Below are 14,923 nucleotides of genomic sequence, written 5' to 3'. Positions count from 1 at the left end.
GCGTAGCCATAGTTTTTGGATGTAGCCCTGAATTATAGCAATTGGGAGGTGTGCACCTAGTACACAACATACTATCGTATTTTTCCAGCATTCGATCTCACTAGTTATGTCCTCCAATTCAATGGAACCTACACGAGGCTCACCTTGGACCTTGGGTGGAACAAATTCCAGTTTAAATTCGGCATTTGAGAGCTTAGCAATGTCAAATTCATCCCAAATTGAGGTCCTCTTCTTCGATAGCCCTAATTCTTCCTCCACTTCATATGCCAATGAATTACTTTCATTGCAAGGGGAATTCACCTTCTCAATGCTCCTAGGGTTATGAATTGCTTCATTCCACTAATTCATCGCTTGCTTCTGCTTCAATTTCTCACCATTCACATTGTTCGCTACTGTTACATTGCTTATTGTTTCATTAGTGGAACTCAAACTCGGAGAATTGGTCTTCCCCAACGTTGATCCAGTGGTGGCACTTGTTCTTGCTTGGAATTTAGCTTGGGATGAAGCCGACATAGCCATTAACACCTTCTGAGATGGTACACGAGCTCTCCTTCCCATGGCTGGCGCACGTTTAGACTAACCTGTGCCGAGAGAGAATCATGCCATCGCCAGAGCGTTGTACATGATTATTTTTTACTTTTTTATTTACATTTTTATGTTGGGTTCTATAATTCTTTTTATTGTTTGGTTCGTTTTTTCTTTTCATGTGGCTTTTAGATTTCCCGAATGCCAAGTCTTGCTTATGTTCTTAAATTTACAAGTCTTTAGAGGCCAGGAAATTTAGATTGCTTCCTTTAACTGAGTTGGACATAAATAAAAGCTTGATGTCGCCTTTGAGTTCTCTCATAGTGTTACTCATTTGTGCTTGTTTACATATCTCGCTAACCCGAAATGATGATGAGTTAATCACTATATATATGCTCAGTTTCATTTGCACCTTTGATTACACATTACATATATATGGCAGCAAATTTGTGTGATAATACGAAGATAGGTTTTACCACTTAAGACATTTGAAGTTGAAAAACTGCAGCAACACATCCTTAAATAGTCCAATTCTGGATGTTATATGAGTATGAATAGAATTAATTGAAGATCAATTGTTGTGAAAGTACGGGGGGGGGGGGGGAGTGAATTATATCCGATTTTAAAACTTAGTTGACTAAGAAAGGAATTAGTCGACTAAACTTTATAGTAGGATCAATTGCAGCAGAAATAAATTATGCTTAAAAAAAAAAAGGGAGTCACAACAATTTTATACTGGTTCAGTACCGGTGTGGTACCTACGTCCAGTTCCCTTGGGTCACAAGGGTGCTCTTAGATCTTCAATAAGTCTTTACAACAATGATAGTATTAGTACATTCACCACCAACAATATTTAGCAACAATGTTTGTCAAGTGTTGGCACAACTCTTATTTTGTTTTCTAACTCTTCCTATCTTTTGCGATACTTGTAAACTCAAAACTGTAATATTTGTACTAAGAACTAGAAAGGTGTAGAAACATATGTTAAGTTGCATAATCTTCCTTGTCCTTCTACTTCTTTTTTATTAGTGCTCGATGAGGCTTCTGATTTCTCTTTTCTGCGATTGCAAAAGATCATTGATTGGAGGTCTTTCCTTGTGAGGCATAGGTTTCTAAGAGTAGGAACCAAAGATAGCCTCATGAATCTAGCTTGAGAGGTGTGGCCAGATTCATTCTCAGTTTGAAGTTTGGCTCCTTCAATTAACCTTTTTTTAGAGCTTCCACAGATTTTCCTTGATTGACTCTCTTTCCTTCCTTGCACGCTAGAGAATCTTTAGCTCATTTGGTTGATTGTCTTTCCTTCCTTGTTGCTTGTTTGATTGATTCTTTCTCCTTTTTGGTATTCATTTGATATGGAGTTTGAATAACATAGCTGTTGGCTTCCTCTGATATGCTTGTGTGATTTTTTTTCCTTTCTTGCATTCACCTTAGTTGTTGCGAATCTGCACACAAAATGAGATTTTGATTGTTGAACATTATTAAAATTCTAAACCTAACATGTTGAACAACCTAATCTTTTCAATCAGCAAGTCTTTGACGCAAAATCTTCTGCACGTCACACTTATACGACATTATCATATTTTATTTATTGCGTACTATGTCTTAACTTTTCTTTTTTTTGCCGGATATAGTGATTGACTATTACACACTTATAATAATATTTGATATTTAGATCTTACTTGGCCATTATCGTAAAAAATTACCCAAAAATCATTTTTTCACAAAATTTTATGTTACAAATGATAGATTCTTTTAATATTTAAAATGTCAAAAGATATTTACATTTTATTATTAAAATTTAATACATTATTAATAAATCCATAACTAGTTTAACATACAATGATTTAGACTTTCAGGCACATATTTTAAAAGCACTTGACAATTTAATTCTTTCAAGTTTGATAAAGTTGATTTCTGTCACTTAGTGGTGATATAACATTTGAAATGTTTGAAGATTTTCTTCCAAACTTATGTGCTGCTTGGCCAAGTTTTTTCAATGTCAAAAGTGATTTTTTCAAAAAAAAAAAAGGAGTACTTTTTAAAAAAGTAGAGAAGTTTGGTCAAACTGAAGAAAATGTATTTCGAATTCAAGCAGTAGGTCACTGTACCTAATGGAATTAATGCCCATTGTTTATGAAACTTGCACTTTTAGTATGCTTTATAATTCATGAAGGGAAATTTTTTTGACCAAAACATTTTAGCGAATGCGGGTATTATGGACTTTTCATACGTGTAAATGTCTACCATGCCTTAGTGAAAAAAGAGAGACAGGGTTTTGAAATTTCAATTTGTATTTATATTCTTTTTCACCAAATTAATGATGTCTTTTATTCCAATGCATTGAAGAAATTCTTTGATGAAGGAATATTTTTTTTAAATTTTAGTAGCACGCTACACACATTCAAAAATTAATTACTCCACCTGTTTCAATTTAGATGACACATTTCGTTTAGCGAGAGTCAATTTAGATATACTTTGAAGCTAAGTTGGATTAATTTAACTAAGTATTTTAAAATTAAAATTTTAATATTCAAAAACTATGCGAAAAGTACTATAAGTTGTAATTTTTCTCATGTCAATAGGATAAAAAGATACATTTTAAAATGTTGGTCAAACTTAACCTCGTTTGACTCTCGATAAGAGAAATGTATCATTTAAATTGAAACGAAGGAGTGTATCTCATCTATTCTCGATTTTCATTTACGTGCACGCTATACAAAACTTTCATTGATTATAACTTCTTTTTCATTTCGACGCATGCTACATATACCTGTTTTAGACCTTTCGCTAGTAATCACGAACGACAGACACTTCTAATTACGTTAAGGATTCTTTCAAAAAACGGAGCATTGCAAGAAGAAGGCTAATGCTCATGTTGTTTGCCATTCATGGCATGAGTGTGGGCAATGGTCGCTGTGGTGAACGGAAGCCGCTAGCTACAACTGTTATAAATTACTCATACGAGAATGCCATAGAAGCTTTCGACAAGTTCCAAAATTAACTAAGTAGTGAAATCCATCTTCTGCTGAGGTTGTAGAAGAAAACAGAATAAAGGGGTCGATGAAGAAAATGGATTATGTCTTATCTTATCTAATAGCTAGAATAATACTTAATGTTAAATGCTTCATAATATTGAAATGAGGATTATGTGCTTTGTTTACCCGAAAAACGGATAACAATTGAATTTATACGCGGTTCTAAGGATACGTAGTATAACTTGGTACAAATTGAGAAAATATATAAATGAATATCAAAATTAATTGTAAAAAAAACGAATGCAAACCGAATGAATTAATTAGCCTAGGCCATCAAGTTTTATCTCCCTCAAACTGAATAGAGAATAGACTGATACAAGAACAAAGTGATTGAATATCAAAACCAGAAGTAAATGCAGTATATTGCTTTGTATTCTATGAACCTGACTCTCATTACAAATGATCAGACCCACTTTATGTAGTAGGGAAGTCCTATTCTTAATATAATTTTTAAATACACCAAGGAATCCTATGATAGATTAATTAATTGGCCTCTCCTTGATATGCATCGGAATTTCCGCCGAGATTCTCGCCCAATTGCGGATATTCCGATTTTCTATTTTTTGGCTCGATAAGCTCTCCTCAATTTTGGCCGATCTCGATCTTGATCGGTCTCTAACTTGCTCGATCTCGATCTTGGCCAATCTCGATCTTGGCCGATCTCGATCTTGATCGGTCTCTGGATCACGAGCTCGGCGACCCAACTTTGCATTATGGCTCGATTCTACACGAGGCAGAACATTGATCTATCATGATCCAATATCGATTAGTCATACGAAGGGCAGACTCGGTTTTGACCGTATACAGATAGTCCTCTCGTTTCTCGGAAAGGAGATGACGAGAAACGATATGAATTTCTGAACTCCGACTCGGTGGGTGACGACGTTAGCGACGAACCCGATTGTGACATATGTGAAAAACATCCCGTCGGTCCAGTTACCAAGGCATTAAATGCCTGTCAGTCGTTGGTCGGCCACTACTAGTTCTAAACCGTCATTACCAGGATATAAGTATTCAAACTTTCATACTCATTCAAACTTTTCACTCAAAGCTTCTTCTCTACTCTTTCATCTTCTTCAGAAAATCCCTTTGCTTCATAATTTTCACACCGCAAACAATCCTAATTCTGTTTTCCCTTGCTCATCAATGGAGAAAATCCTCGATAAGTAAAAAAGGAATTCAACTGGGGCGGAAAGCACGTGGTAATCCCATCGCCTGAAGAATCGATCATTACCCACGTGGAGGGATTCTTAAGTATTTATACTTATCCTTTCACGTTGGGTCCCTTAGACCCTGTCATCGTTGCCTTTTGCAAGAGGTACGACGTGACCCTCAGCCAGATCCATCCTTCATTTTGGAAAATAGTGATTCTCCTCCGATTCTTCTCGAGCAAAATCGAGGGGTGTTCTTTCACCTTCAATCACCTTATGCGCCTTTACAGTCCCCGACTCTATCGAGGAGGGCTAATCAAGCTTGCTCGCTGAGCCATGAAAGCCCCGTTCTCGAGCATAAATGAGAGTCGTGACCGAGGTTGGATGTGCTGATTTATTCGAATCAAAACTTTGGACCTGATCCCTGCTGATGACATGCCGTTTCCTGAGAAATGGAATATTAATTGTGAGTAGTATTGTCCTTTGAACGTTTAATTTTGTGGCTCTGATTTTTATTTTCTTTATCTACTTTTTCTATGTTTGTTACATATGTGGCCTAGATGACATAACCGATTCCGGAACTTAAACAATGGGTTGAAGGTCTGGTACTGTAGAAACCGTACTCTGAGCGTGCTTGGATGGATTTATCAAAGGGTCGATGGGAGTCCCGCAGTCATGGTAAGTTTCTTTCTTAGAACGATTATCGTTTGATCTTCTTCTCTTGCTTACTCCCCTTTTATCCTTTACAGGCCTTGGAAAGGACGTTGCCATGAGGCCCCTATCTGGTGACGAAGAAATCCCGGATCCGAAGCAGGTCAAAGAGAAGAAGAGAAAAGGGGATCCGAGTTCTCCGGTCTCGGAAAAGTAAAAACCGACGAAGAAATCTCGCAAGCCCAAGGGGCTCCGGTATTATGCCTTCGGACTTGATCCGCCGATTAAGGGATGGGCCCGAAGAAGGAGAAGAGGAAGTATCCTGTGTGCGGGCTAATATTGTGATACAACAATCCTCTGAATCGGCGGAGGTTGATAAGGGAGCTCTGGCCATAATTCCCGAACAAGGAAAAGTTGAGGCCATTCCGTCCCGAGATGAGATGGTCGAAGGAGAGACCGGGGGAAAGGCTTCTCGGACAGCAGGAGATATTTCGAGGGACAATCTCGTGATAGTTGACATTACTGGATCCCCTAAGATTTTGGATGCTATGATTCGTGAGGCTAACATGTTGGAAAGTCGATCTTACGAGGGTATTCGGGGGTCGACTGATATCCATGGCTTTTTGGATGGGCTCGAGTCCGCTGCCTCAGAGGATACTATCAGGTTCGATGGATTACTGGTACCGAAGAAAGCATCATGGTCGGGCGCTATCGGGTCTTCATCGAGCCCAAAACTGGTGGATCGATTCCCGGCCCCGAGTGTTAATCCCGATCGTAGGCGGAAAATAGTGCTCTCTATGCCGGAGGATGCCCGAGTTTTATCTCCCCCCATTGGGAATTGCTAGTTACCTTAGGTCCTTGGTGACCGAAGAGGACCAAGCTGTGATGAACGCGGTAGGAGCCTCTTGCCTTTTCAACGAGGCCCAACATGCTCTGAATTGGGTAACTTCGAGGGTATCTCTATTGTTTCTTTTATACTTAGAGTTGTAGATAATTCTAACATCTTCCTTGTTTGCAGGCTTTGGTGTTGCATCACGAGGCTTTCCTCTGTATCCGGGAGGAGTATGAGGCTGAGGTTCGAAGCCTCACTGAGAAGAGTGACACCTACAAACTTCTTAGTGAGAAGCTTCGGGCAGATTTGGCAACGGCTCGGGATGAGCATGCCGAGATGGCTGAGCAGGTATTTCGAGTGCTTCACGATAGTGAAGATGAATTGGATATAACCACTAATGATCCGATTCTACAGGTCCAACAGAGGCTCGAACAAATCGGACAGCTCCAAACGCAGGTGAATGCGATAGAGGCCGAGGCAGAAGAATTCAAAAAGAACATGGACATTCTGGCCTCGAAAAAGGAGATCGTCCAAGCTCAATTGGAGTCGGCCGTGGCCCAACTCCAAGCTGCAAAAGAGAAGGCCTCGATGTAGGTCGAGAAGATCGAGGAGCTTCAGCATCAATTGGATTTGGCCGTTTCTGATAAGGCAAGCTTGCCGATGAACTTGAAGTGGCCAGATCCGAGGTGACCGTAGCCAGATCTGAGATGATCGTGGCCAACAAAAGAGCTGATGCTAAAGTGGCCCAATTTAGGGTTGATGTCGAAGTCAACAAGCCAAGGCCAAGAGCATGGTCAAATATGCGAAATGGCAAGCTTGAAGGGAAGCCCTCGAAGGGGTTCAGGCCCAGGGCTTCGATATCACGCCTGAGATCGAAAAGGCCAGAGTAAAGGAAGCCATGGCCCGGAAGCTAGCCTTCCCTGAGGAAGACTCCGAGAGCTCAAGTGAATCTGAAGATGGAGAAGATCCCGAGGATGGAGATGCGACCCCCGATGAAGACCAAGCCTCTTAGGACTTTTTGTTTTTTCTTTTTTTGAGGCCGTTTTTTGGCCGTTGTAAATTTAGGCTGATTTAGCCTTTGTTAAAAACCATTGTATATAAATATAAGGCTTTTCTTGCCCTTTGGACTCTCGTATTTTCCCTTTGCTTTTTTGTATTTACAAAGGTCGAAAATGCCTTAGCATAAAATAAAGTTGTGTTCGAGGGTTCGAAAAAACCTTGCCTTTATTTCCTTTCTGGGTTTAAGTGTTATCGGGGTTCGATATTCATCAAAGTTTTTCCTGGAAAACATCTTAAGTCTGAGATTTTGCCGAGGGTAGCCTTTTAGAACCGGTTGTGAAAGAATTTTTTTATTTTTTGGAGGCCTATTTTTGTTACGGATTTCGGACATCTCCGAGCCGTGTTAAATTGGTCGTAGCCTTTTAGTTCGGGAGTTACCCATTGGGCTTCTTTTCCCGTTTTATCTGGGCTTGCCCGAGATAGTAGTTCTCGAGTGGGGTGGCCATGACTTTTAGAAATCGGGCGTTGCCTATTAGGTATTTTGCTCCCGAGGCCCGATGACTTGGGCTGTTTGAGTCGGATGGCAGTCCCCGATTGAGGAAGAGATCATTCGTATTCCGATTAAGTATTGCCCTTGGTCTTGTTTATATTCGGAAGTACGAAGCCCTTTACAATGAAGGAAAATAAAAGAGATTCTGCTAATTTTAAAGCATAAGATGTTTGTAAGGAACATACTTCTCTTTATTCTCGATCGAAACAGGGTTTGAGCAATCTATATGGTCACGGTTTGATTTGACCGTTTGACCCTTATAATAAATCCTATTTATCGATGTCGCACCCGTTTTCTTAGGAAAGTGGGTTTTGACGTCGTGACAACTCTTTTTTAGAGTGGGAGATAGAGTACTAAAAGAAGAGTCGCCACCTAATAATTTTTAAGGTGCGTTAGGGCACCTATTGTGCAGATAACTCTGTTTGACTAGTCAACGCCACCAAAGATCGAGTCAGGGCTCAAATTACCTCAAAGAGAAGGTGTTAGGCACTCTTCGAGGTCCACAACTGTGGGTCCCGGCCGAACTTAAAATTATGTGGATTAGGCTAAGTGAACAAATAAGCAAAGAGAATATAAAGGTCAAAGAATTTTATTACAAAAATCTTAATACGAATATAGAGATACAACTATTCCAATTCTAATAGCAAACATAGAAAGGAAAGGGGGGGGGGGGACCTAAGTTTTTTAGCCTAAAGGATCACCCCGTGCAACATAAATAATATTTCGCAACTCCCTTGGGGTAAGGAGTTACTTATATTATTCAGCGGCACAGACTATCATCTCCTGCTACCCGATTACTATGTTAAAGTTGTTTACCTAAAAGCACTCTTATTCAATTCTAAGTCGTGCCCTATGCATGCATTACCCGTCCCATACCTATGGTCCAGGAGGTTTTGGACCTCTATTTAGGTAGTTCTAGACTTTACCTAGGCTGCTCAAAATGTTAAAACTAGGCGACATACAAAACACATTGGACTTCAAATATGGGCAGTTAAGGGCTCAAGTTAGCCTCCACACTTAAGCAACAAATGCACGCGAAACAAATGTTCAGGTTAGGAAGTTCAGAATTAGGAACCTTAGGCCCTATATATATGATTTCTAGGTGACTTTGAATTAAAACATACAGGCAGTTTCAGATGCAAGGTGCTGCTCATAGACAGGATTATACAGTTATCGCATACTGATTATTGAAAATGCAGATTTCCAGTTATTAATCTTATAGATGTTGCGTCTAAGTGATTTATACAGTAAAGACAGTGGAATCTATTGGGAGAAACCCAGAATTATTCATGCTTTTGACAGCGGCCTAAGTGAGCAATAAACAGTGTCGAGAAGTGCAGCATTAACAATTATTAAGGCGAATAGTTATATCTTATAGACAGGATCTCTAACGATTGGCACTTGGAGCCAATTTTATTGTTATACCTTAACCCTATAGGCATGTTTTCTAGGTGAACAGTGCGATATAGTAACAAATGAAATGATTGAAATCCTATAGGCATGATTTCTAGTGGAGATGCTGCAATAATGCAAATTGAAGGAAAGTTCAACAATATTTATTTCCTATGGGCAGGTTTTCTAATAACATGTAGCAACAAGGATAATTGAAGCATTTAAGCTCATGCTTTGCTAGTAGACAAGTAGCGTGAGTGTGTGCTTATCCTAATGACATGATTTCTACAGTGCACATAGAGAGTGAAAGACATATATAGCAAATAAATTATTGAATCCTATAGGTATGTTTTTCTACCCTCGCATGCAAACATCAGAATTTACCCATTACCCATTTTTTTTCTAACACCCCATTTGTTTATTACAAAGTTATTACAGGCCCAATAATGAATAAGATTATAAATATTATACAAATAATGACAGTAGGTCCACAACGGGCCCAAAAGAAATACCCAGCACTAACTGGGCCTTTAATAATTCTCCCGTGGTATACCTAGATTTTCAACAAGGAACCATGTTCCTCAGCTCAACTCAAAATCCATAGAAGATCTCAAAGCCAAATCACATGACCATAGAGCAACCATATTACCCAAACAACTTACATGTTCATTAGACAATAGGAAGAAGGAATTGGGATAATTCACGTTTCAGTAGTAGGGGGATTGACTAAAGACCCAAATCCTAGTGTGTCAGAGTTCACAAGGGCCTCAAATGGACCCCGAGTAGTGCTCATACTAGGGAGGTCAGTAGTAAGAGCCTTGGCATCCTTGGCAGCCTTGGCTTTCAGCCAGCTAAGAATGAGAGGTTCAGAATAGCATAGGTAACAGATGAGGGAGAGTGGACAATGGTTGAGGGACAGGAGTTGAGGAAATACACTTATAGATTAAAGTAGATATACCAAAGCTGAGCATACAGAGCAGATAATCAAACAGGTCATAGGACTTAGAAACAAGTTCAACAACATTTCAATACTTAGCAAAATAACAGATAAACAACTACATATTGAAAGAGTTAGGGGAGAAATAAGTTTGCGAGATTGACAGAAGTTATCATACACAAGTGCATAATACCAACAAGTTTAAATAAGGCACTGACTTAGAGATTTGAAGCCTAAAGGTCTTAATTATGTCAAACATGGCATAGAAACACAAACTAAGATGGCCATTCTAAAGGTTTCCAAACAGTCATTAAGGATATAAGACTAAGCACAACAGAAACATGTTGTGAAGGAGTAGATCATAGTTGATAGAAAAGGTCTTAGCATATATTAGAACACATTACATATGCAAGACTATCATTGCAAAGATTCAGAACAAAGTAAACTTCATGTCAAATAGCAAATATAGGCATTCAGGTATTGACACAGTAGACTAATTAACTAAAGAAGGTCCAGGTTATGTCAGGGATTCATCCTAATATCATGAAACAGTTCAAAACATGGTAGGGAAAATAAGTTGAGGTGACTGTTCTAAAACCTCAAACAATCACTAAAGGGATATGGGATCAAGTGAGCATGTTGAGAAACAAAATTAGCAGAGAAACAAGTCACAAGTTATTACAAATGTGAGGCATTCACCACAGAGATTCAGGACAAAGCAGGTAAGCATATTCATGAACACTCAGGTATCAATACACTAACTAAACGAGCTTAGGAAGGTTCAGGTTATTCAAGTTAGATATAGACAATCTCAGAACTAGCAGTATTAGGAGAAGTTAAATGCTAAAGAGACTTAAAACGAGTGTAACGTTAACAGAGTTGTGCACAAAAGTAACCCAGAGATACATTAAGCCATAGATTTCATAACTAAGAACATATGCAAATCATAGACACATAAAAATGAAATTGCAAAAGGTCAAGCGACTTACTAGTTAAACGGACAACAATAAAGAACAAAAGATCCACAAGAACCCAGAATCTCAATGCGTCAAAGTTCCCAAGAGCTTCAAAAGAACCTCGGGCAATGCTCGCACCAAGAGAAAGTTCGAACAATAAAATCTCAGTGGCCTTGGCTTTCTGCCGGCCAAGAACAAAGTACAGAACAAGAGAATGAGGGAATCACAGAACAAAGTTCCAATTTTAGTCAAAGTATATCGATTAAGGTTTGTCCAATTAGTAGCAAAATTGGACGAATAAACAAGAAAACAAAATAAATAAAACCTAAAATAAGGAAAGAAAGCATGCAAAATCGATTCAGATCAATTTAGGGGAGAAAACGGGTAAACCCTAGTTCAAGAGGGAGAACACAAATCGACAGAGATCTCACTGAATCAGACTCACATAGCATGGTACTGAGTGTATATAGATGAAATAATGCTCAGAATCAAGGGTTCAAGCCACTTTAGTCCGATCTCAGAAGATCTCACTTGCCAAACTTAGGCAAGCACCTAAGTAACGCCACAAATGGATGACCAGTAGTGAGAGGAGACCAATAAGGTAAGTAAATCAATGATTGATTCTATTTTAGAGACGAATTTGGAATGGTTGAGAGATGCAGCGGGTAGGGTTCGTAGAAGAAGGGGAAAGGTTCGAGAGAGTGTGAAGGCAGCTGTAAAGAGACGAATGAGTCTCTAGGGTTTAAGTGGGGAGGGGGGGGGGAAGAGGTTATTAAAAGTGGGGGATTAATCGTGGGTCGTTGATCTTAGAGATCAAGGGCCAATGTTTTAAAAAAGGACTGGGGCGGGTCATTTTAGAGGGGTCCGACCGGGTTGGGTTTGGGGTCATTGGGCCAATTTGGTCTAAAAATTGGTTTAGAGGTTGGGCTACTATTTAAATACACCAAATTTATCAAATATAATTTATAAAAATAATTAATAAACAAATAAATATATTATTTATGCACTAAAATGATTAAAAATAATAATTCATCATTATAAAAATATAAAAATGCTATTTTGACACAAATAATATAAATAAGGAGCATTTGTATATGAATATAGGCTATTATTGTAAAATTATGTAAATAGCTTTAAAATGCTAATGTAATTATATAAAAATGAAGTGAAAATATTATGAGACATATATAGGGATGAAAAAAATGATAATTTTGGATGATTAAGTCATCACAAAAAATTTAAAAGAATAATTACTAAATATTTATGTGATTTAAATACAAGAAAATTAATTTTAAAGCTCTAAAAATTATAACAAATTATAGAAAATGCTTGTATAGATTTGTAAACTAAAAAATGATGTTTTGAAAGTATATATACTATTTGAGAAAATATGAGGGCAAAATTGGGTATCAACAATCGAGATCCTCCCTTTATGAAGTAGTTTCCTTTCTAGAGTTGATATTCGAAGATAACGCATATCCGAGTGTAGCCCCCCAAGTATTCGAGGTTGATTGCAAAGGAACCTCGGATAATGTCGAATGGATCTCCGATGCCGATTCCTAATCGAGATCCATTCTAAGTTAGCACGATTCATCGTTGCCTCATTAAGAACCTTGCCGAAAAAACCCATTTGGGACAAAACTCGGTCTAAGGAAAAAAGAGTGAAACACGTACTTTCAGACCTAAGGACTTCGTGCCGTTTGCTAAAAAGTCCGGCGTCGTTTCTTGTCGACCACCTACAGGTGTTAATCTGAAAATAGAAAAGGAATGAAAAAGGCGTACTTTAGCAGTAGTGCTGTTTTAGGTGAGATATGTTCCAATTGCTTGGTAGTTGTTCACCATTCTTTGATCCGAGCTTGTAAGACCTTTTTCCGGTGACCTCAAAAATTTGGTACGGTCCTTCCCAATTCGGACTCAATTTTCCTTTATTAGGATTTCAGGTGTTGAGGGTGATTTTTCTTAGCACTAAGTCCCCGACATTAAAATATCGAAAATTAGTTCTTCGATTGTAGTATCTCTCGATTCATTGCTTTTAGGCAGCTAATCGGATGAGGGTGGTTTCTCGCCTTTCGTCCAATAGTTCTAGGCTCGTATTCATGGCCTAGTTATTTGATTCATTTGTTGCATATCGGAACCGGATACTCGGCTCTCCGACTTCGACCGGTATTAGAGCTTCGGCGCCATAAAATAATAAGAATGGGGTAGCCCCGGTACTGGATTTTGAGGTTGTGCGATATGCCCATAGAACTTCGGGTAGAATTTCCTTCCACTTTCCTTTGGCGTCGGTTAACCTCTTCTTAAGATTTTGGATGATGCTTTTGTTGGTTAATTCAGCTTGCCCGTTCCCACTAGGATGATAAGGTGTTGATAGGATTATTTTGATCTTATGATCTTCAAGAAATTTGGTTACTTTGCTGCCGATGAACTGTTTCCCGTTATCACACACAATTTCGGATGGCATCCCGAATCGACATATGATGTGATCCCAAATGAAGTCGATGACTTCCTTCTCCCTAACTTTCTTGAAAGCTTGTGCTTCAACCCACTTAGAAAAATTGTCAGTCATAAACAAAATAAATTAAGCTTTACCTGGTGCCAATGGAAGGGGGGCGATGATGTCCATTCCCCATTTCATAAATGGCCATGGTGACAGGACCTAATGGAGCAATTCCCCGGGTTGGTGAATCATTGGTGCATGCTTTTGACATTCATCACATTTTCAAACAGATTCTTTCGCTTCTTTTTCCATGTCGATCCAGTAATAGCCGGCTCTGATTACCTTTTGAACCAATGATTCAGCACCAGAGTGATTTTTGCAAGGGCCTTCGTGAACTTCCCTTAGAACGTACTCGGTGTCTTCAAGTCCCAGACATATCGCTAATGAACCATTGAACATTCTTTTAAACAAGGTTCCATCTTTGGTAAAAGTGAATCGTGCTGCCTTCGTGCGTAAGGCCCTAGATTCTTTCTGATCTGAGGGAAGCTTTTCGGTATTCAAATACTCTATGTACTTATTTCTCCAATCCCAGGTCATGCTCGTGAAATTTATCTTGGCATGACCTTCTTTGACTATTGATCTCATGAGTTGCACGACGGCCCCTAAATCGACCTCGTTGTCCTTGATTGATGACCCTAAGTTTGCGAGAGCATCGACCTCATTATTCTGATCTCGAGGCACATGTTGCAAAGTCCACCCATAAATTGGTGCAAAGTTACTTGTAACGTATCTAGGTATCTTTGCATTCAGTCTTCTCTAACTTCGAAGGTTCCGTTACCTGATTCACTACGAGGAGGGAGTCGCATTTAGCCTCGATCACCTTCGCTCCTAAGCCTTTGGCTAGTTCGTGACCTATAATCATGGCCTCATATTCAGCCTCATTGTTATTATATTTCACAGTTCTACTAGATTGTCTAACCATATTGCCTGTGGGTGGTTTTAGCACGATACCGAGCCCGTACCCTTTCGCGTTTGATGCACTGTCCGTGAAGAGGGTCCAGATTCTTGAGGATGTACCCGAGTTTATCAATAGTTTTCTTTCGACCCCAGGTACTAGGGCTGGTGTGAAGTCAACTACAAAGTCCGCCAAAATTTGAGACTTAATTGTTGTTCGGGGTCGATATTCGATATCATACCCGCTGATTTCTATGTCCCATTTGGCCAACCGCCCCGAAAGCTCGGGTTTATGCAAAATATTTCGAAGTGGATAAGTTGTTACGACACATATGGGGTGGCATTGAAAGTATGATTTTAATTTCCTAGAGGCGCTTATCAAAGCGAGCGTCAATTTTTCTAGTGGGGATATCTAGTTTCGGCCTCACCTAAGGTCCGACTGACATAATAAATGGGAAATTGCGTACCTCATTCTTCCCGGACTATGACTCCACTTACCGCTAT

General features: G+C 39.2%; 1 protein-coding gene across 1 annotated transcript; it reads right to left on the bottom strand.

The window, feature by feature from the left end:
* Window positions 1–13,747: 13,747 nt before the first annotated feature.
* Window positions 13,748–14,062, bottom strand: LOC138908073 (uncharacterized). The gene has a single exon (XM_070198711.1). It carries the CDS (start codon window positions 14,060–14,062, stop codon window positions 13,748–13,750), a length of 315 nt encoding a protein of 104 aa, XP_070054812.1.
* Between the last annotated feature and the right edge of the window lie 861 nt (window positions 14,063–14,923).

Source organism: Nicotiana tomentosiformis, chromosome 3 (genome assembly GCF_000390325.3).
Source record: "Nicotiana tomentosiformis chromosome 3, ASM39032v3, whole genome shotgun sequence".
Lineage (NCBI taxonomy): Eukaryota > Viridiplantae > Streptophyta > Magnoliopsida > Solanales > Solanaceae > Nicotiana > Nicotiana tomentosiformis.
This window is presented reverse-complemented; position numbering and strand designations above follow the sequence as displayed.

What these genes read in the sequence shown, in the direction of transcription:
- LOC138908073 (XM_070198711.1), bottom strand. Translation starts at nt 14,062, where the DNA reads ATGACCTGGGATTGGAGAAATAAGTACATAGAGTATTTGAATACCGAA.